The following is a 21597-nucleotide window of genomic DNA, read 5'->3' as shown; positions in this document are numbered from 1 at the left end:
TGGACAGTGGATCCAAAGTCAGAGCAAATCCAAACCCATCCAAGTTTACGCATTCATCATGAGTGCAGATATTAAAATGTTTCCAGATATGTCATTATGCATTTATTGTTTGTTTTTCAGGTAGAAATATTCATACAACAAGCAACTTCATTAAATCCCCAGCTGTAGGAATTGTGTAAAAAAGTTTTAAATAAATGCTAATTTTCTGAAATCCAGTTTAGAATTACACAAATACATAATGCATAACCCCACTAATATCTAATACTTGGATGAATGTTATTTAGCAAGCTGAAGAGAAATCATGTTACGGTCCAGGCTTTGTTTAGGCTGAAGATTTGACCAGTTTTTTTTCTTTTTTTTTTTAGAAAGGGTAGAGAGTTAATTTAAATTGTTTGGCTTCCTGGCACTGACTCAGTTTTTAATCACGGTCCACAAATTATCAGTATGACTGAGACCAGAGCTGAGAAAACTTAAGTCAGGGCTTCCGTGATTAACTTTGATGTGTTTTGGATCACTGTCAGGTCGGAAAACCCGACTTTCAGGCCAAACTGGGCCAAAACTGTCAGCTTTAGATGAGAGGAGATGCTGGGTAGGTTCAAGACCGACCCAGGAGAACATACTGATACACCAGAGTCACAACCCAACAAAAAAACGTTTTCTGGTCAGATTTTATATGAGCTGTTTGGTTCCACTGACAGAGAAATCTAGACATGTGGAGACTAGGAAAGGCTTTCAGGCCTAAGAACTCTGCATCAAATGTCAAACACGGTGGTGGTAGCATCATGCTGAGGCTCTGCTTCTCTGACAGTGATACTAATGAATTGCACATAATGGGTGGCATAATGAAAATAAAACACTACCTTCAAATTATTTCACAAAACAGCTTGTCGCAACTGGACCACGGTCCCAAACTGGGTTTGGACCAGATTAACCAGAACATTAACATTCTGGTTTGACTCCAACTTCAGCACCATAAAAAATGAATAGATCACACTTTAAAGCAAGAGAAACCAATCGATTAAAAGGAGCTTTACTGATTCTGATAAGAGGAGTGAAACCTTTGGACAGAAACATGCCTGAGGCCTGCTGATGGCTGCAAAAAAAGAGCTTTAGCTGTGACTTGCTCGAGGATATTTATCCGAATACTTGTGTGTGCGCCTGCTGTAGTGTTTGTTCAGTCTGGGGGCTGACAGTTCCTTCACCGTGTTTGTACCAACGGAGAAACACGTCCGACTGTCCGGACGACAAACCCAACTTACAACTGAAGATTAAACGTCGAAAATAAACTGAAACATCTGCCAAGCCTTTAAAGAATACTAAATATTAACTGTGACATGTCACAAACGTAGGTTTGTTGTAAGAATTAGAAAACAAATTCAATACCAACACTTTGCCTGCCTGATATTATAGCTGAAGAATAATATTAAAAAAAAAACGCTATTACAAAATATCATAAAACAAGGCACAGCTTATTTTAAGCTATCCATTGGTAGGTATTTATATTTTGACATTAAATGTGTTGGGAAAGTTAAGCTTTCTAATAAAAAATTGTGCTTTAAGGTGAGATGTTGGAAATCTATAAAACATCACAGAGGCTGTGAATAAAGAGGATTTCTGATATTAGTCATAAAATAAGACATTTTGTGAACATTCTAGGAAAACTAGATGATCAGGACTGACTTGTACTCTCTGCACGCGTGTGAGTAAGTGAGCTGCTCTTAATACTCAGATTTCACCTCATATTTCCCACCAAGATGCTAAGGAGAGTCGTGTGTGTGTGTGTGTGTGTGTGTGTGTGTGTGTGTGTCTGCAGAGGTGTGTGTCCTCCCACTGTGATATGAGGTGCACTCTTGTAAACACTCGTTCCAACCCAGCCCACCCGGTGCAAGGCCGGAGCGCAGATTAGTCTTGTTGACTCGGCAAGGACGCCCTGTTAAGCACAGGCAGAGGGGGGGAACGGACGCTCGGCGCAGCCGGCGCGCGCGCCCTCACTCTGCAGGCGCCCACAGAGAATCCGCATCTGCACACGCGTTAATTTGCAGAGCACTTCTTTTTTTTTTTCCGCAGGCGATTGCTCTGCGGCTCATCAATTTCTAAACAGCACATCCATTCCCCGCAAATCTGAATGTTTATGGCAGGTGAAGAAAGGAAACATGTCGATGCACTTCTTTCGTCAAATGTAAGCCGGTGCTCTAGTCCGCCTTTAAAACCCAGGATGCAAGACCACTCCCAGAAACTTGTATATCAAAAGTTATACCGTATTTTAATATACATTCACAACACAAACTATGTACTTCAAGCATCATTTTGTGTTGTCCCGTGTAATTTCTATTAATTTTGATGTTCAGATCCGATGTAAACTCAAGATCCGGAAAAATATTTTTACTGAGACGCATAAATCTTAATACAATGCAGCGGCCATTGTTCCTTTTTCCTCAATTTCCTAAATTTGCTGAATGATGTCAAAGCAGGAATTGGTAGTTTTGGGATAATAGGCAGACGTCAAGACCTTCTGGAAAATGATATTAGCATTTCACAAGAAGATATGATCGGATTTTTATCTATATTTCTTCTTATTAAGTTATTGATTTTCTTAAAAACATATCTAACCCTGTTCTTTTCTTCACTATCTCGCAAGTTCATAATTTTTGGTCGAATTTAAGAGACCTATTGACGACAAAGTAGGTTGTAAGCCTGCAGAAACTAAAGAATTGTTAAAAGTAGTAATAGAAAAAATGTTTTTGTTGTTATTTTACACAGTTTTGCTGTTAAAACTACATAATTCTATGTTGTAAAAATGTTATATTTCCATGCAATTTAATGTAGCCATAAGATGCACTCAAGCTGGTCTTTGGCCACTGATTGAACCGTAGGTTTTGATGCGCAGTTAATAACGATGCCGGCAAGCTTGTGGTTTGCACACAGAGTAAGATCCGGTGGAGCTGAACTTCGACTACAGCTAGATTTGAGCCCTGAGGACAGGAACACCAACGCATCTGTCTTTTCTCCCGCCTGACACCTGTGACAGGTGCAATTCCTTATCTACAGGAAGTGGGATCTTCTGATTCTGAGAAAAAAATAAAAAAATGCCAGATTCGTGTGACAGGTTGCGGCCATAAAGTATAACGTGTTATTTTAGTTTCTTTCTCCCTTTTAGTGAACTTTCAAAAGAACCTGTGCCGTGGCTGTTGCTCGCTCGCGTGTTGCAGACAGGAAATTATCTCTCAAAGCAAAAGGTCTAATAAGCGCCGTCCAACCTTCAGAAAAGAGCTCTTTATCTTCCTTTGATTTCTCTTGGATGTTATTGTCGTAGCAGTATTATATGTTGTAAAATCAGCAGGAATGACTACCCAGATCTCAATAGAGTTTTAAACAAAAGGAGCTTTTTAATGACCTGCAACATTAAAGCACAGCCAGCGGTGGAAAGAGGGAAGCTTTGCACGGCCTGTTTGTGCTGTGGCATTATTACCGGCACAGAGTCCAGATGGTACAAAGCAAGGGGCTGCAGATGAAGTCCAGAACTAATTGAATAACTGCAGCATTTATTTACTCCAGCGCCACCAGGCCGGCCTCTTCAGATGTGGAGTCGATGAATAGAAGTGAGTTTTCAACCGATGGCAACCTCTTCCCTTAGCCTTGAAGGGTTTAGACTCACTGCTAAAAAGCATTTTCAACAATAAAACACTATTGAGAACAGCTGATAACTTTTGGACTGATTTTAAAGGGCATTTTGAACTACTTTCATTCCTCAGTTGTTAAATACTAATAAAAACAGCAAAAGGACTTTCAAGTAAACTGGTATCATCTCTCATTTAACAACTATTTCTGAGTATCTTTCTATAAATGCTTTAAATGGTCGTTATATTTTTACCTCACTGTTCGTTTTCAAATGGATATTCAGCATCGCTAAAATACTCTACCGCAGTCGCGCCTCTGCACATCTGCTGCATGTTTCAGTGGTGATATGCTGCTTTAGGTAAATTAAATAAATGTCCCTACAAAGAACAGCCAAAATGTTAACTATGCCAAGCCTTTCTTTGGAGCAATGTAGCATGGTCGGTCAAAGAACCCAAGACTAAAGCAGGAGCTGAGAAGAATCCATTTAAAGTTCACTTTTTTGACATGTTTGGCGTTGAAGGCTACGGTGAAAGTGGGGCTTTTGATATTAAATAGCTTTCTGCACACAAATCCGTCTACTAACACGCTCACATCTCCTCTAGCTATCAAATTATTTCGGTGCCCTCAATAACTGGGGCCCAGATAAGCCTTTGCGAGAGTCCATTGAGGACGACACCATCTGTATTTGTTATTCTCAATTCTGCCCAACTAAACCAGGCTGCCACGGATTCATAATTTTTTGACACGTTGAAAAAAATCCTGCAGCATGAGATTTGCAACTCTGAAACACCAAATGTTCGGCTCTAGTTTGAAATGTTTCAGCAACAACCTGATAACAACCTTATTTTACCTCTTGCTACGCTGGGAAGACGCTCTATCTACACCGATAAGGATTTGTGTTTATTTCAACTAACAATTATCTGACCAACCTGGGGGTCACTCATTAACTTTGTTTAGACCATTACATTTTCATCCCTAGATGGTCAGGAACGAACAAAACAAGACAGTGATGGCATGTCGAAATTCTGTCTCAAATCAGTAAAATGATGCAAATTTTACCCGTTATCCCAACACAAAGGCACAAACAATCACGTCCTTTAAAAACGCAACAGCATTTGACAGTTTACCTTAAAAAAGTGAGACCAAAATTTTCAACACTGCAGCATTTTAGCTATTCTACATTGCTTTTGCTGCGTCACGTTAACACACGAACAACATGCGTGCTTGTGCATTACCACCAGCATCAAAACTGATCCACGCTAAGGCTTTCGCTAAACCTGCCTTTGATACCTTTTCTGTGTATTCCTAAGGCTTCCATCTGAAGGCACATCTGATCCTCTGATCATGACCTCCTCTCCCTTTCTTTTTAGAAGACAGAAAGCTCTTTGTGGGCATGCTTAACAAGCAGCAGTCAGAAGATGACGTGCGGCGCCTCTTTGAGTCCTTCGGCAGCATCGAGGAGTGCACCATCCTCCGAGGTCCCGATGGAAACAGCAAAGGTAGAATTTGTGACAATGATGACTTTTCTTTTCTTACCTCTCTGACACAAGTGAGCAAGCTCATGACCACAAAAGGAAATGCAATATAAAACAACCGTTTCATTCTGCAAGTTTCAACATAAGTTGAATCCGAAGGAAGGAAGAAAAATTAACTAAACTTCCTTGTTTAACCTCAGGCTTCATGTCAAAAACTAAAAAAAGGATCGTTTTAAAATGCTCTCCAGGTGCTCCACAGGTTCACTGGATAAAGTTCAGCAGTGGGATCAGCAGCCAATCAATGAGGTTCAGTGATAACTCGGCTTGATAATTGCAGTGTGCTTGATCATTCTGAGTCCTGCATGAAGCTCCATTAACGAGGCTCCGTCAGCTTGCTTACTCAGCTGGATTTGCCCAATAATTACTGCGAACGTGACCATTCAGATTCATCAGTGACACTTGTCAGTGTGAAGCAGCGTCAGAATGCAGCGGATCCCACACTGGTGCCAAAGCGGCTCGTTTTGTCAAGCGTCCAGTAGTGTAACAAAATGCAAGGAGCTGGACTCCTAACTCAGGCCTTTGTGTGTGTGTGTGTGTGTGTGTGTGTGTGTGTGGGGGTGGGGGTGTGTGTGTGTGTGTGTGCGTGCGTGTGTGTGTTGTTACTAGAAATGCTGTTGCTTTTGTTCTCACCTCACTCGTTTCTTCTACTCTCCGGGTCTTTTTCCTCAGGTTGTGCGTTTGTAAAATACTCATCTCATGCTGAAGCTCAGGCAGCCATCGGTGCACTACACGGCAGCCAGACGATGCCTGTGAGTACCTTGTGGCTGTGAAGAGAAAGAAAACGATGAGTCACATAGCCAAAACAGTTACTTAGCACTTGATTGATCTTAAAAGTTTTAAACTTTATTATCCCCATGGAGGAGATTTGTCCTTTGGATGCAACCCATTCTAAATTTTTCAGTGGAGTGAGCACCAACTGTAGCCTTTATGCTTGGCAGGAAGCATAAAGGCACATGTGTGTGCAGCATGGGTGTGCAAGTACAAATGAAAGCTTATGTCCTCTGTCAATCGAACCACACTAACTTGTCCTGCCGGGTGTGTGTGTGCGTGCGTGGGTGTGGGTGGGTGTACAGGGTGCCTCGTCCAGTCTGGTGGTAAAGTTCGCTGACACGGATAAGGAGCGCACCATTCGCCGCATGCAGCAGATGGCTGGTCAGATGGGCATCTTCAACCCCATGGCCCTGCAGTTTGGAGCTTATGGAGCCTACGCTCAGGCAAGAGTCACACAGATACCTTTAGTTATTTTGTTTCCATCAAGAGTTATTTATGGCGAATAGTGTGTTAAACTCAAATTGTGACTAGATTGTTCCCCCTGGAACCAGTTCACATTTGTCATGTTGCAACCAGAACCGTTAAAGCTGCAACTTTTATAGTTTTTGTTGTTGTTAAAACAGTCAACTGGGACAGTAAACTGTGAAAAGATTGATCTCCTCCACTTCCTCCCTGTGCTACTACTGCTGTCTGAAGAGATGCAGTAGTAGATTGCTTCCACAGAAAAACAACCAACCAGAGTTTGTTAGTGCTGTCAATCACACCCTTGTAAATGCTGCTAAATGTACTAATAACTTGAGGTTAAAAGAAAACTGATCATCCACTGTCATTGGTGCCCATGCTAACTAGACTTTGCATTTATGGCTGGCCCTGCTGTCTTGAAGAAGCTACAGAAGCGATGGCGGGTGAGCAGCGCATACATAAGAATGATTGACAGCGATAATAACCTTTCTTCTAAACAACTTTATTGTAGCTCTAGTTGTATGCTAGGGGTTGGTGTTGTCCTGATGGAAAGTAAATCTCCACTCAAACTCAAGTTTTTTTCAGCCTCTAACTGGTTTTCTTTTGTATTTAGCATCTCTGGCCAACATTCCTGTCCCTACTATAAAAAAAAAAAAGTGTTTTTTTTTGTAAACCAAAATGCTGGTCTGACCAGCAAACCAAACTGTGAACAGGATTTCTTGTGGTTTTCCTTCTTGCCACTCTTTTATAAAGTCCACATCTTTGGAGAGGATAGTTATCAATCAGTTCTCCCACCTGAGATGCGGATCTCTGCAACTCCTCCAGAGTCCCGCTGACTTAAAACCCCTTCTTGACACTGTTTGTTCATTCACTTTACCTAATGAGTCTCTGCTGCTTCCACAGAGCAGATGGATTTATACTGAAATAGAGCTAAACCATGGTGAGAACCAGTTCATTGTTATTTAGGTCGTGCTCCGTTTTATTTTGTGGTGTCAGAGTAAAGAGGCTGAGCAGGAAAGCTTTCGACAGTTTAACTCATCTCCACTTCACGATGAATCGCCCTTCGGTGACAGTCTATGCAACGGTAATAAGACACATTGAATATGAGGTTTGAACATGGCAGAATGTGACAAAAGGTTCAAGGGTTGTGTATACAGCTCCATAAATATCAAATAATGTCCAAAGAGGAAATGGAGGTCATGTCAGATTTTCGCGTTAGTCTTAAAAAACAGGAGCTCGGTTTGGGGAATAGATATTCTGTAAGAATCAATACCTGGTTTCTACCTAATAGCCTCTTTTTCTTGTCTCTGCGCTGTACCTCATTTCACTTTATAGCCCTACTTCTTCCTTTTATCTGTCTTTCTCATCTCAGTGACCTCACAGACAGCGGCATTCCTTTTATTACTCTGTGCTCTGCTTTCTAATCCCATCTCCCATCCCCTTCCTCCTCCGCCTCCTCTTCCTCCTCCTCATCCTGCAGGTGCAGCAGCAGGCGGCGTTGATGGCGTCTGTAGGACAGGGGGGCTACCTCAGTCCTATGGCGGCCTTCGCAGCAGCCCAGATGCAGCACATGGCCACCATCAATGGCCTTCCCGGAGCACCGCTGACCCCCACATCAGGTATTAGCGCTGGAGGTCAGGGGTTAAAGGCCTGTTGGGAATAGCTAGCATGGAGGTAGCATTTTTGATTCTAACAAAATAGAAGAATTTCAGGGGACATTTTATTTCTTTTTTCTATACATATAAATATTAGGTGAAACTGGTCATAAGCGGTGTGTTCCCAATGATCATTCACTTCAAAAGTAAACTAAATATTAAAAAAAGAAAGAACTTCTATGAAGAATAGCAACATTATTATACAGTTTGCTTTAAGTCTTGTCAGAGGTGTCAATAATAATCGTGGAGCCGTCGCTGAAGGTGAAATGCATTGAAGCAAATGGATCAAATTCCAAGAATCCAACTGCGGCTGGGAAGATGTAGACACCTTTTTTTTTCTTTTTTCCCACTGCTCTGCAGGATTAGTTCAGCGACTCAGGTCTAATGGCTGTTGTGTAACCCTGAGGGTCACACGGGGCCAAGAAATCAGCCCTGACATTTAGTGTCTTCGCCAGTCCACTGGACCAGCCCCTCTGACATTTTCGTGACTCGGTAGCCGGTCGAAACCGAACTTTCCCATCATGTCTTCAGGAAGAGATAAAAAACAACAACAACAAAAAAAAAAAAAAACAATGTTTGTCAATGTTTCTGTGATTGCAGGTGGCAGCACTCCCCCAGGTATTAGCGCCCCCACAGTGACCAGCATCCCCTCCCCCATTAGCGTTAATGGTTTTACTGGCATGCCGCCGCCCCAGGCGAACGGGCAGCCGCCGGCAGAAGCTGTCTTCACCAACGGGATCCACCATTACCCGGGTAGGTTTGATTGTCTTCGGAGCATCTTTTAAGAAGTCACAGAAACAGCAGATTTTTTCCCCCGTTCTGTTTGCTGTGCTTGAAGATAGCAAAGCTTTATAGACACAGACCAGTTAGAAGCACGGCTCCAGATTGCACATCTTACCAGCTCTACAGCATGTTGTTAAGGGAAAATAAATGGCGTGCGGGTGAGCGCCTCTTCACCGTCCTAACGGTGCGAGTGTGAGCTTGTGTGGTGAGCCGTGGCTCGTGCTTTTTGTTTTTAATGTTTTTTAGTGAGGGGATGGATGAAGAAAACTCTTTCTGCTTTTTCCCTTTTACACTCTTGTCTCCACAGTGTTGCAGGAGGTGGTTTTTAGGGAGGACTCAGAGAAAAACGGCTTGGGCGTGGCTCCGCGGAGTTGTTTTGGGGTTCAGGGTGGCTGCTTCCTCTCCTCTCTCTCTGAAGGTAGCGCTCCTCTCCCACCCACCCTCACTCTCATCTCTCACCAGGCTTGAAACGGTCGGGAAGATCCAAATCCTAAATATTTTTGGGTTGTTGTGACATTTCTGAAGAAAACTGGGGGGGTTTCTAATCTCTGACAATGAACAAAATATCTCGAAGCTCATATATTGTATATGCATCCTCTAAATAGATCTCCCTATTAACAAAGAACATTCTAGTTTGTTTTGCAAAAACTACATAAAGTGATTTGTACATAAGCAACTTGTACAGCTCCTTCCAAAAGTATTAACAAATTCCGTCTGTGTGAAATTTAACGCCAGGGTAAAAACATTTGTTCTGCGAAGGCCTCCGAGAACATCGGGAAACAAACCGCGTCTAGAAAGAACTTGTCGGGGAGATAAAGACCAAGACTGACATAGAGAGACAGACCGGGCAAGAAGGGCAAGGATCTGAAAAGCTGCCTGCAGGCCGTTGGTAGCTCTGGGGGAGCTGCAGTGATTCACAGCGGAGACGGTAGAACGTGTTCGCAGGGCATCGTTCAGATAAGCGCTCCACAAATACAACCTTTATGAAAGAATTTTGCAATACTTTGTTTGAATCTTTTTGTGAAGTTTGTAGATTAGCTCAACTTCCTTTCCTGACTCACACCAAAAGTACAAAAATAAATAAAATTCAGGAGAGTCAAACGACACAAAGGCCGTTCGTGAAATGAAGCAACCTTTTCACATGACTATAAGGAACCTAATAGGTCTCTAGCATGGTGTCTCCGTAGGTCACCTTGCTAGTGACCCATCATGCTAGAACTCTTGTTGAATGTGAAGAAAACCTTGACTTGCTGCTCACAGATAGTCAGACTGAGCTGAAGAAGAAACTGAGAAAGGTTTCAAATCTTCGTCCGTCTCCGGCAGATCTGCAGAGTATTGACTCAGCATGTCGGACACAAATTATGAACCATATTTTTCTAGACCTTTACTTGCACAAAATGCTGAATTATATAAAATAAAAATAAAAATCCCTTTCCTTCCTCTTTAAAGCAATTCCCCATTTTATGTTGGTCTATCAAATGAAAGATTGCAATAAAAGGCTATATAAATGTGCAAAGTCTCAAGGTGTACTTCTGCGAGGCACCGAATCAGGGAATAACCAAATATCCTCTGAAATTTGCAATTAAATGACATTTTGAAAGTCGGACGTTTCCAAAGTTTAAGCAAGCACAAACTTCCAGTGAGACGCGCGCGCTCTCGACGGACTTGAGAAAGGCACGAGCGTGATCGTGACCTGAGAGTAACCTTTGCCTGTTGGCCCCCCCGCAAGCAAAACAGCGTCTCCCAGGTTGGAAAAGAAAGCGACAGTATGATTTCACACTCTGTAACTTTTATAGCGCTCTATTTTAGCCCTTACCTCTCCTCTTCCTCCAGGCCATCTGTGACTGGGTGTCAGTGTCGGTTCACAGTGGGTTCGATATTTTTCTCGGCTGTTTCGAGTCGCATTGGGTCTATCGGTGCGTGTGTGTGCGTGTGCGTCAGGTCTCAGTGTGCACGCGTTACACATGGAGACAGGTCAGGTAGCGAAACACGCGCACGCGCGCAGGTACGAACCTGGATGTGCGGCGCCAACTCGTGATGCCGGAAGCGTCCGCCGCTGCGCGTTTATCTTATATGAAAACCGTTTTGTAGGCTCTGGATTCGCTTTTGTTTGCTTGTTTCTTTCTCTTCTTCGTCTTCTTTGTTGTTTTTTGTTTTCTGCGCTGCGTTTTCGTCTCTTTACTTCCTCAGAGTTGTACTTGTTTTCAAGAGCAGCACACCAGAGCTACTTTGAAAACGCTTCAGCAGGAGCACCAAGTGAAAAGTTTTTGGACACACTGAAGGAAAAGCGAGCTGCCTCTAACCTCCCTGTCACTGTTCTCCTTGTTATCTCCTCCTCCGTGCCCTCTCTTCCATCTACATTCTCTGTCCGTCTCCTTCTCTCCTCCTCCTCCTCCTCCTCCTCCTCTCCCCGCTGAAGCAGCTCAGAGTCCCACCGCGGCCGACCCCCTCCAGCAGGCTTACACAGGAGTCCAGCAGTACGCAGGTCTGTCCGTCACTCTGTCCCTCCGTGTGTCTGTCTTTGGTTTACATCTGAGACCCTTTAAAAAATAAAATAAAGTAAAAAATAGAGGAGTGCAAAGATAAGCACTCCTGTTTTCAAATGAGGTATTTTGATCATGTAGCGTTCCCGGTCCAACCCGGATCGGTTTATTCTCTCCCCGGCGGTGTTTGTGCAACACGTAGACTCCATTGTGTGCGCTATCTGATCGATTGCTTGCTGTGCTCCTGCATATATATGTGCAATCCTATCACATTGTTTGTATGTATTCGAGTGTGCGCTGTGTTCAAGACTGTTATCTGATGCGTGGCGTGCGTGTGTGTGTGTGCGCGTGTGTGTGTGTGCGTGCGTGTCTTTGTGTGGGTCTCAGCAGCCTACCCCGCCGCATACGGTCAGATCAGCCAAGCCTTCCCCCATCCTCCACCCATCATTCCACAGCAGCAACGAGAAGGTAACACACACACACACACCCACACACACACACACACACACATACACACACACACACACCTATCCACGCACACAGACAGTACTGCAAACATTTCATTTTGCTCTTCTTTTCTTTCAAGCTTTTACTGCGTTGTTCTCCTTTGTGTCTGAGAGACTCAGGCAGCCATTCAATCAGATCAGCCGAATCTAAATGCTCCCAATTTTGTTCTCCGTAATTTGTGACAAATAATTTTGAAAAGATGAAAGGTCCTTTGAAAGTGAATTTTGAATCAAAGTAACAAGATTTAAAAAAAAAAAAAAAAAAAAAAAAACGAAGCATCTCCCAACTTTTGCTGTAAACCTGCTCATGTAAACTTGATGACCCCGAGGGGTAGCAGGCTCATGTCCGGGGCATTACTGCCCTCTAGTGGAGGAGATGAAAAGCGCTCCGATCCACCGTGACGAGTCTGTGGTTTTAGGCTGTTAGTGGTGATTTGGTAAAGGAAAACTAAACTATAAAGACGGGTGAACATGTTTAAAACTACTGTCAACTGATCAGAAGACACTCAGATACAAAAATAGGAGGAGAGGCAACTGTTTTACTGCAATTTCAGTCGGACAGCTCTGATAACCTCAGAGGAAAGTCATAGTATTACTTGGTTGGAGAGTCGACACCGGGTCACTGCATATGTAATTTGCATAAAGTGGAACCGCAGCAAAACAAAGGCTGAACGAGCGAGAAAGCGTCTCAAAGTGGTTACCATGGAGAATCTGTGCGACTGTGACTCTGTTTAGAGATGTTGAAGTTCCTGGTATTATGAACTCTTGGAAAACTATGAAGCTTTACAGGGGAAACGGTGAAAGGAAGGGTTGTCACTCTCCCCAGACCTGAATCCTGCTGAGAAACAAGCAAAAAAGAGAACCTGTGAAAATATGTGACTATTTAAACAAAATTACAAATAAAACTAGATATTTTCTTTATGATTATACTGAAAAACAAAACAGAACTTTTGACAAATCTTTACCAGACGTACCAGTTGTTTTGACTGAATCTTCTCTCAAGGTCAGTTTTTTTTTTTTAACTTACTTTTTTCTCACCCTGTCTTTCTCTTCTCCCCTCCTCTTCAACCGTCTCTCCCCTTTTTTCGTCCGTGTGTGTGTGCCTCCTTTTTGCTGTTCCCCTGCAGGTCCGGAGGGGTGCAACCTGTTCATCTACCACCTCCCTCAGGAGTTTGGGGATGGAGAGCTGATGCAGATGTTCCTGCCTTTCGGTAATGTCATCTCCTCCAAAGTGTTTGTGGATCGGGCGACAAACCAAAGTAAATGCTTTGGTGGGTAAAAATGAACAAAATTTAAAAATATATACATGTATATACTGGTTACTTGTTTCTATTAATTGTTTCCATTTTCACTGAATGCATGTCAGATGGCCCCCCCCTTTTTAAATTAAGGCAAAGCAGAACGCTTTGCTGCAGCCGTGCAGAAATGCATGCGTCCAAAAATGATTTTTATTCTTTCTCCCTCTTTGTTCCTAAAGTTTCACTCCGAGGCTAAACTTGTTTTAATTTCTGTACTCATATGACTTTTAATTCCTTTATTCTTGTGACATTTGTGTGATCTTGGCCTGAACTGCTGCGTCACTTCGCTCAGGATGATGGAGAGCGTTTGATGTTGAGTCCATCAGCTGCAGCCAATTAGCAAATTAGCTCGCTTATTAATATGACACAACATGAATGTGCTTAGAGGAAGCCTTTGGAGCTTTCCATGAAACCTTCATGTTTGATTGGTTGCCATTGTGACGCTACTGTTGCTGCCACTGTGTTGAATTTGCTTTGTAAAAATATTCACGCCCCTTGACCTTTAGTCACATTTCGTCAGTGTATTTTGCTGAGGATTGTACAAAATCAGTGCAAAGCTATTCCAGCATTGCTCAGCTCTTATCTGTCAACATGCTGCTTTTGGTCCAGTTACAGATTCTCAATCGGGTCTCGGCTTGGACTTTGGTGAGGCCATCCTGGCACGTTGCTGTTCTTTAAGCGAAACTGTTCCTCTGCGTTTTCCAGGTTGCTGCTCTGCCGGAAAGTAAATCCTGTATCTGCCCCAATCTCACTTCTTTAAGAGCCTTTTTTTTCCCTCAAGTGTTGCCCTGTACTGTGCCCCATCCATTTTCCCATTAAAGCTGACAAACATCACTGTCCTTGCTGTTAAAAAAAGAAAAAAAGACGATGTCCATCCCATGGAGGTGGTAGCATGCTGTGTCCATGTGTTCAGGGCGATTCAAAGTGTTCATTTAAACAACATAGTGTTTTGCATGTAGATGAAAAACGTTCATTTTGGGGGAGTTTTCTGAGCGTTACATTTCGGACTTTGATTGGGATTCTAACACTCTTTTTTAAAATTTTCAACAAGGGATTCCTTCTTAATGCTTTTCCATAAAGACCGGATCTTTGTTGTACACAGCTAGTATCTGCAGATCCTCCAGGGTTAGCATAAACCAGTGGTTCCCAAAGTCTGGGGCATGTCCCCTCGGGGGGCCGCCGTGCCATTGTGGGGGGAGGACAGTTTTTTGTTTTTTTTTCACTGAATGCAAAAAAAGAAAAAACTTAAAAGTGTAAAGATGGTTTGTAGTTTGTTTGTGAAATGTGAAATAAACTTCAGTGGAATTGAAAACAAAATATGTGTATTGGTTTATGTCTGGTTGAACAATGTGTGTGCCCAGTTGATTTTTTTGGGGGGTGTGGGGAATTTTATTGTAGTCCATAGGAGAGCCCTAAAATCTTTGGGAACCACCGGCATAAACCATTTTGCTAACCCTAACCCTTAGTCCCCCTTCCAAGCCTCTCTGTGAAGGTTTTACAATTGTGCCACACTCTTTCCAGGTATTTTCAGACGATGGATAGAGCATTTGTCCAAGGCTCGGTAATTTCTGTTCTAATCTTGCCCTGATTTAAACATCTCCACAGCCTTATCCCCAACCCGCTGCGTTCTTTGGTCGGCAGGATGATATTTGCTCACTTATGTTCTCTAACAAACTTCTGAAGCCTTCACAGAAAACATTGGATTAAAAACAGGGATTAAACCACACACACACAGACTCTATTTACTAATCTGGTTCAATTTATTGTGCACTTGATTTTAGTTAGGAGTATCGGTGTAAAGTGGCTTGAGTGCAAATCCATTCCAAACCGTTCAAGGGGTGTAAACAGTTCTGCGAGGCACTGTGCATGCATTGCTTTATTTTGACTTTTTCTATGTGATTGTATTTCATTTATTGGTGACTGATGAAGGATTGTGTTGCCATGTCATATTTTTTCTATGCTATTTGGTTGGAGGCTTCATATAATATTTTACTGGGCTGTGGAAGTTAATTTTCTTTTGTCTTATTATCTCTAATGTGTATTTCAAATGTGCAAAAGTTGAAAGAATTTCATTGTTGCTTTAAGATTTATGCTTTGAACATCCAAAATCAAGGATGTTTTCTTTTTCAGGACTCCTACGTGAAAAGCCACAACTTTAGCCCTAATTCTGTGTTGCCTCATAAACCCAAAAAGTTCCTGCACCTTCACCTGACGACGCTATATCCTCCTCTTCCTTCTCCCCTCAGGGTTTGTGAGCTTTGACAACCCAGGTAGTGCCCAGGCCGCCATCCAGTCCATGAACGGCTTCCAGATTGGCATGAAGAGGCTGAAGGTCCAGCTCAAGAGGCCAAAGGACGCCAACCGCCCCTACTAGCCCCTTTGCCTCCTGCCCCAGCCGGCCGCCGCCGTCGACAGGAAGAGACAGGTCAGGTGTCACTTGAGCCGGATAACCGAGTAACTGAACCAAAGCGTGCGCGACTGCTGCAATATTAAACTGGCAAACGCTCCAACGGCGAGCCCATTTATGGCGCCGCCTGATGTGTTTTCCATAACCTTTTATGTAAGTCATAAAACACTCGCAGGCACCTAATAACAGCTTGATCATCTGTAAAATGCTTGTAAAGATTAGTGAAGTCTTACTCCGGCGCAGACAGTTTAAGAATATATTTGATAAAGGTTATGCTAATGTGGCTCGTCCAGGACTTGGCAGGGAGTACGAGTGAGGAAACGGTTATAAAAGCGGAGAGCGTTTGTAAAAAAAAAAAAAAAAAAAAGTAAAGTCTTTTCGTTAATCTATGAATTTAAAATAAGTGAAAATGGGAGTTTTGCGTTCTCTTTATCTCTGGAATCTAAAGATCCATGCCCCCTGGGAAAGGCGTCTGATATTGGAAATAGATCTTTTTTTTTTGTTGATGTCGGTCAAACACAAACAAAGCTGTGGAGGCGTTTCCGTTACACGCTGCCTCCTCTGTTTGCGGAGCATCTTTGCAGTAAGTGACCCCGCATGTTACCCTGTAGGTAAAAGATAATTGGTAAATGGTTCGGCGTGTTGCGCTGAGAAGGAAACGGTTCTGAGGCGGGGGAGGCATTTATTACCCCTCAGGCGAGTAATTGTGCCGTTCCTCTTTGTCTCCTCCCTTCATCTGTGTGATGGAGGGTTCGGGCCGCGTCGTTCATCCACCGCTGATGACTTCATTCAAGGGCAACTTATCACCCACTCACAAGCCAGCTGAACCATACTGCACAGTGTCCCGGGGCAAATCTCTGGCAAAATATTGCATTCTCATACGAGTTTGTCAAAGCAAGTACAGGGGCGCAAGTTTTGTTTTTGTTGTTTTTTTTTCTGCTCTTTTTGCATATCTAGATACTTTGCAACACATTATCTTTTTCTACAGACTCCAAAAGCCCCAGTCTACTCTCCCTGTACTGTATTTCTTTGCACTTGCGTTGTTGTCTGAGAAGGTTCGGAAAAACAGATGCAGCTTAAAGAGTCTGAAATTATACACAGTCATGGGAAATAGAGGAAACGCACTTTAAGATTCAGTGGCTTACAAACCATTTTTAGCCCCAATAACTCTCGGTAAACATAACCAGTCTGTCAGACTGACTGATATTTCGGGGCATTTGATTGTTTGCAGCTTTGTCAATGTCTTCTCAAAGCACTTAATTCACGTTGATTTCCGGCCTTGGAGACTGAAACACGTAATCTGTCCCAAAGACGCTGTTCCAGAAAGCTTTCCTTCACTCAGATGCAACTTTGAAAATCAAATGTGTTCCAGGAAACATTTTCTTTAAGACAGAAGAAGCTTTTTCTGCTGTCAGCTCTGTTAAACTAACATGCTTCAGTCTTTTTCCGACTCCCTTGTCCTAGTCTTCAACTTTCAAAATGCTAGCAGAAGCATCGTACGGTCTGAGGTGGAGCTTTTGGGGGTTTTCGCAATTGCTCCGACCAATGCGAGGTTGAACTTTGCGACTCGGGGTGACTCTTGCTAAGATTGGTAGCTGTCTTAAATGTTTCTAATTGTGAATAATCTTCCTTAATGTAACGTAGAATGATGTTTGGAAATCAACCTTTAAACTCTTCCCAGAGTAATCGGCGGTAACAAATGCTCCTTTAAGGGCATTGCTGGAGTCTTTCCTCCTTGGCGTTGCACTAAAGCTCACCAGTTTCTCCTGACCCGTCGACTGACCCAACTCCTAGTTTTATAGAGGTGGTCAAACTTGGTGGTGGCCAGTTAATCACCAGTGTGTACTTAGTTTTCCCCTGACTGTAGATCTGCATGTTGATGCAGAAAGACAAATAGGCACAACAAAATGAAACTCTTTTGCTCTTCTTGGCAATCAAAAGTTATCTCCCATTTTACTCTGTAAATAAAGTTCATCCTATGAACCAAATAATTTTAACATCTCAAAGGAATTGCTTTTCGAAACGCTGATGCTTGGGTTTGATGCTGTTTCTTTTGTCCGCTCTTTCATAAATGTGTGCAACTGTCAGTCACCTAATAAACTTGCCCTATGTTCAGTTTCCAATGGTTTCCCTGTTGCCCGATTTGATAAAAAGCAATATCTCAGCTTGTGGTTAAAAATGACCTCAGACTTAAATTGTTTGGTTCCACTTCTTTCCTTTTTATAATAAAATCCTATTGATTCGTAACCCAGCCCATTCTTTCCTGCAGCTTACATGGGGCCTTCCTGTAAATTGTTATTAAACGGATACGATCAGGAGCTGGGACGACTTATAAGAGGGTATTTTCATGGAACTTACCTATAAACATGATAATAATTACCTGTCACTTTCATGGAGATCCCCTGGAGCTTTCCTATAAGCTCATCATATTTCCTGGTCTGTATTATGAAGTGGCTTATAATGGGCTATTTTCATGGCGCTTAATAGAAACTTTTATTGAACTTCCATGAGACTTACTGAGTCCTTTCAGAACCAGGAACAATTTATCAATTTAAAAGAAGTGCATTTGCATCAACCTTTTAGAACTTACTACCTTTTGAACACTTTTTTGTTTTTTAAACTTTCACAGAACTTGCCAGTAACCTTCTTACAATTTACCGGTACCAGATAACTAGTGTTGTTACCAAGTGACTTCAGGAGTATTTTCCCGGAACGCCCATCGAACGAAGCCGCAACTTTGCTGAAATTTATTTGTAACTTTTAGAAACTTTAAAAAGTTCAGTTTCAAGCCACTGAGACACAGGAAATGATCCACTAAGCTTCTGGGAATTACAGGCCTCGTTAGTTTGCAGTTTTAAATCTGCAAGGCAACTTTCAGCAAAGACTGACAGATTTTTCTACATTGTTGTTGACAAAACTATTTCCTCTGTGTTTTGCAGGATTTGTTGAGCTGAATAATATGTTGACCACTTGCTACCCACCGCTGAGGGCAAACTCAGCTTCTGGACCACAAAGTCTGCTTCAGAAAAAGAGAGAAGAGAGCGCGAGCATTGACCCGGTCCAGGACACCTCCCTTTGGATGTACTAAAACTTTTGAACTGAGAGAGCGTTTTCTGGTTAGCACCAGGACTTCTTTTCCTCCTGCACACATATATACAGCTCCTCCAACTAAAAAAAAAAACAAACAAACAAAAAAAAACAACAACAAAAAACCTGCTTGAATGACAGCTACCTTTTTCTGGACCAGACAGTTTTACTTGAACGCCGAGAGGGGGGAAAAAAAAGTAAAAGATCCTCCATAAAATCTACTGATGATGACCAACTTCACTAAACTCTCCAAGGGGAAATGGACGCCAAAAGTCCAACAGGAAAAACAAACTTCTTAAAAACCGAACAGCGGATTGCCGTAGAAGATCCTTCTGAGAGACGGTTTCGGGGCTGTGTGTTTTGTTTTTGGGTTTTTGTGGGTTTTTAATTTGTTTTGTTTTTATGGACAGTTGACTTTTGAAGGCCAATTTCTAAGACGTCAAGCCGCCAGGAGCAAATTGAGAGAGGAAGAGAGCCGAGGTAGGGAATGTGACACTTTCGGGACACAGATTTGGGATGGCCACCTTCAGCTCGGAGTGCCTGTCCCGTTGCTGAGGAGAGCCGCAGCAACGGACTCCAGGGAGTCTTATCCGTCATTCCTTAGTTGTTTTAGGGACCAAAAGACCAAACGTTTTTATCGCTGAGGACTTGTAGCTCTAATATACTCGGACCACCGCATCTCCTTTCGGGTCAGCATCGCCTGCCCGGAGAGTTGCACTTAAAGCAAGTGTACATTTCGAATATATACAAAACCCTGTAAATATACATATATATATTGCTGATATGCTTTTTTTGAATACAGGCAGAACTATTTCAGACGACCAAAAGGGGTCTCTCACTTCGCTAGTTTACAAGTACGCAAAATGTTTATTTTTGTTCCCCTTTTCGTTTTTGTCTCGGGAGGGATGGCGAGTGCATGGGAGGGGCTGCTCCGTATCACAGCCTTATCTTTTTTAAAATCGACATCCTAACCTCACAGATAAAATAACATCCGAAACGTTTGAAATATACGAACTTGTTTATATTTGCAGTACATATATATGTATAACGAGCATTCAAGCAAATGTATTCATATATATACGGTATATATGGATAATAGATATTAATCACAAATATATGTATTTATATGCACATATTTTATATATGTGCGACTGTACATAGAGCGGCTACTGACTACGTTGAGCTGTTATATTATTTATATAGATATTTTTTTTTTGTTTTTGTAGATTTTAGGAGGAGTTCGAAGCATTGCTCTGCTTGGGAAGAGAACCACACATCTGGCAGCTCCCCAAAAACCGCAGGCATTCCTATCTCTGACAACCTATATGCTGACATGTTGCTAAAAAAAAGAAAGGAAGAAAAAGAAAGAAAGATCAGCACGTGTGAGAAAGCGTATCTTCTGTAAATATTATCTGAAAAATGCAAAAAGCCACCTCTCAGTAGCAGGCTTTAAGGGAATCGGGCTAAAGAGGATTTTCTTTAGAGGAAAAGGACAATTATCTTCGACTCTATTCCAAAACATATCATGTGAGCGCACACACACACACACGCACACGCATGCATACACAAACTTCTCTTTGAAACTTGAACCAAAACGAATACGTCTCACAACCCTTGCTCTCTTTTTGCATTCAGTAAAGTGCATGTAGCGTACGGGCTGTCACCACGTCCAGGTGTGCCTTGTCACCTGCAGAATCTGCCACTCAGCACTGTGCTCCCACAATGACGGAAAGAAGAAAACAGACACAAAGAAACCTGAACACACACTTCTGCGAGCAGCCAATGCGCTATTATGATGTCAAAAAGAAAAACAAAAAAACAACGCAGGCGGATCCATATCATTTCTCTGCCATGTGGAGAGATTTAGCGCAAACGGAGCAAATCGCCCCCGTCGCTGTTGGGAAAGAAAACGACAGAAAACAGGCATTCAGAGCTTAAAGCAGACACACTCCTTGAAACGTGGGCATTAGGTGACCTGTCGGCACAGAAACTATCAAAGCAGCGCGTGGATCTCCTGTAAACTACCTTCTTTCCTCTGGTCGAAGCTGGAGCAAACGGGAGGCTGAATGAGGGAAGTGACCGAGCGGTATTTACAGCTATGACGTTATTGTAATGTTGGTCGAGACGTTGGGAATGTGACACGAAGCATTTGCTTTAAAGAAACGTCAGATCGCCTTGTCACGATCCAAATGAATACAAAAACAAAGCCCTGGCAAAGATGCGTACACAAAGCCTTAAAATAAATGGCCGTTATTTTAGAGGTCGTGACCCGTAATATCCTAAGCTCTCTGCTGCAGTTGTCCAACAGTAAACCTTTTGAGACTTTTGGCTTCGTTCCCCAGCTGTGCTGCTCATTGTGCATGTTGGCGACATGCAGGTGCATCGCAACAAATTCCTGACCTCTTTGAAAAGTTCATGTTTGGTTCAAAAACCGGCAGGTTGTATGAACACAGTTGTACATTTAACTAACTATGAAACCCCAAAATTAGTTTTTTTTTTTTTTTCAGAAATAAAACAAGAAAAATCATGGGATAGACTGCAGACCACTTCATTGATGGACATATGATAAAAATGAAAGTTTACAAATGTATGAGTATTTTTTTCAAACACATTAGTGACGCAGACATTTTTCGCCGACATTCCAATTTAATACGATGCACCTGTTCGGTTCTGGTTCCCCTTGAGCCTTCTGGGTCGTACCTCCAGTCGTAGTTTAAACCCTTCTAACTACTTTTCTTGTAAATATGTGCATGTGCACGCTTACGTGGGCAGACGTCTTTATTTCCTTTGCGGATATTTCCCAAACTGTGCAGACGAGCAGACACCTGCCCTTCTCAAATGACTCGTTTTCTTGTGCCCGTCCCACTTTGAAGCGTTTATAAGATCCATCTCACAAGTTCTTCCCGCCCCGAGAGAAGCAGGGGCCTCTGGATTTAAAGTCCCTGCATCCACAAAAATAAATGGAAATTGCTTCAATTACGTTTCCATTTGC

At 42.5% G+C, this 21597-nt stretch overlaps 1 protein-coding gene across 9 annotated transcripts in view; it reads left to right on the top strand.

Moving 5' to 3' along the window:
- Window positions 1-18556, top strand: part of celf4 (CUGBP, Elav-like family member 4) — a 103787-nt gene extending 85231 nt beyond the window's left edge. The window contains exons 4-14 of one of the 9 annotated variants that reach the window (XM_055027459.1): window positions 4992-5117; window positions 5823-5902; window positions 6227-6367; window positions 7867-8005; window positions 8642-8794; window positions 9132-9242; window positions 11244-11309; window positions 11695-11775; window positions 12941-13084; window positions 15358-15536; window positions 18458-18556. In XM_055027459.1, coding sequence (XP_054883434.1) covers window positions 4992-5117; window positions 5823-5902; window positions 6227-6367; window positions 7867-8005; window positions 8642-8794; window positions 9132-9242; window positions 11244-11309; window positions 11695-11775; window positions 12941-13084; window positions 15358-15485 — 1169 coding nt within the window. In that variant the 3' untranslated portion in view covers window positions 15486-15536; window positions 18458-18556. Of the gene's footprint in view, window positions 1-4988; window positions 5118-5822; window positions 5903-6226; window positions 6368-7866; window positions 8006-8641; window positions 8795-9131; window positions 9243-11243; window positions 11310-11694; window positions 11776-12940; window positions 13085-15357; window positions 15537-18457 lie in introns of all 9 variants that reach the window. The other 8 variants (XM_055027458.1, XM_055027460.1, XM_055027462.1 and 5 more) reach the window with 8 other exon arrangements.
- Window positions 18557-21597: the final 3041 nt, after the last annotated feature.

Source organism: Poeciliopsis prolifica, unplaced genomic scaffold (assembly GCF_027474105.1).
Source record: "Poeciliopsis prolifica strain line A6 unplaced genomic scaffold, Auburn_PproV2 SCAFFOLD003, whole genome shotgun sequence".
NCBI lineage: Eukaryota > Metazoa > Chordata > Actinopteri > Cyprinodontiformes > Poeciliidae > Poeciliopsis > Poeciliopsis prolifica.
The sequence above is the reverse complement of the archived record's forward strand: the minus strand, read 5'-3'. Positions and strand labels throughout refer to the sequence as shown.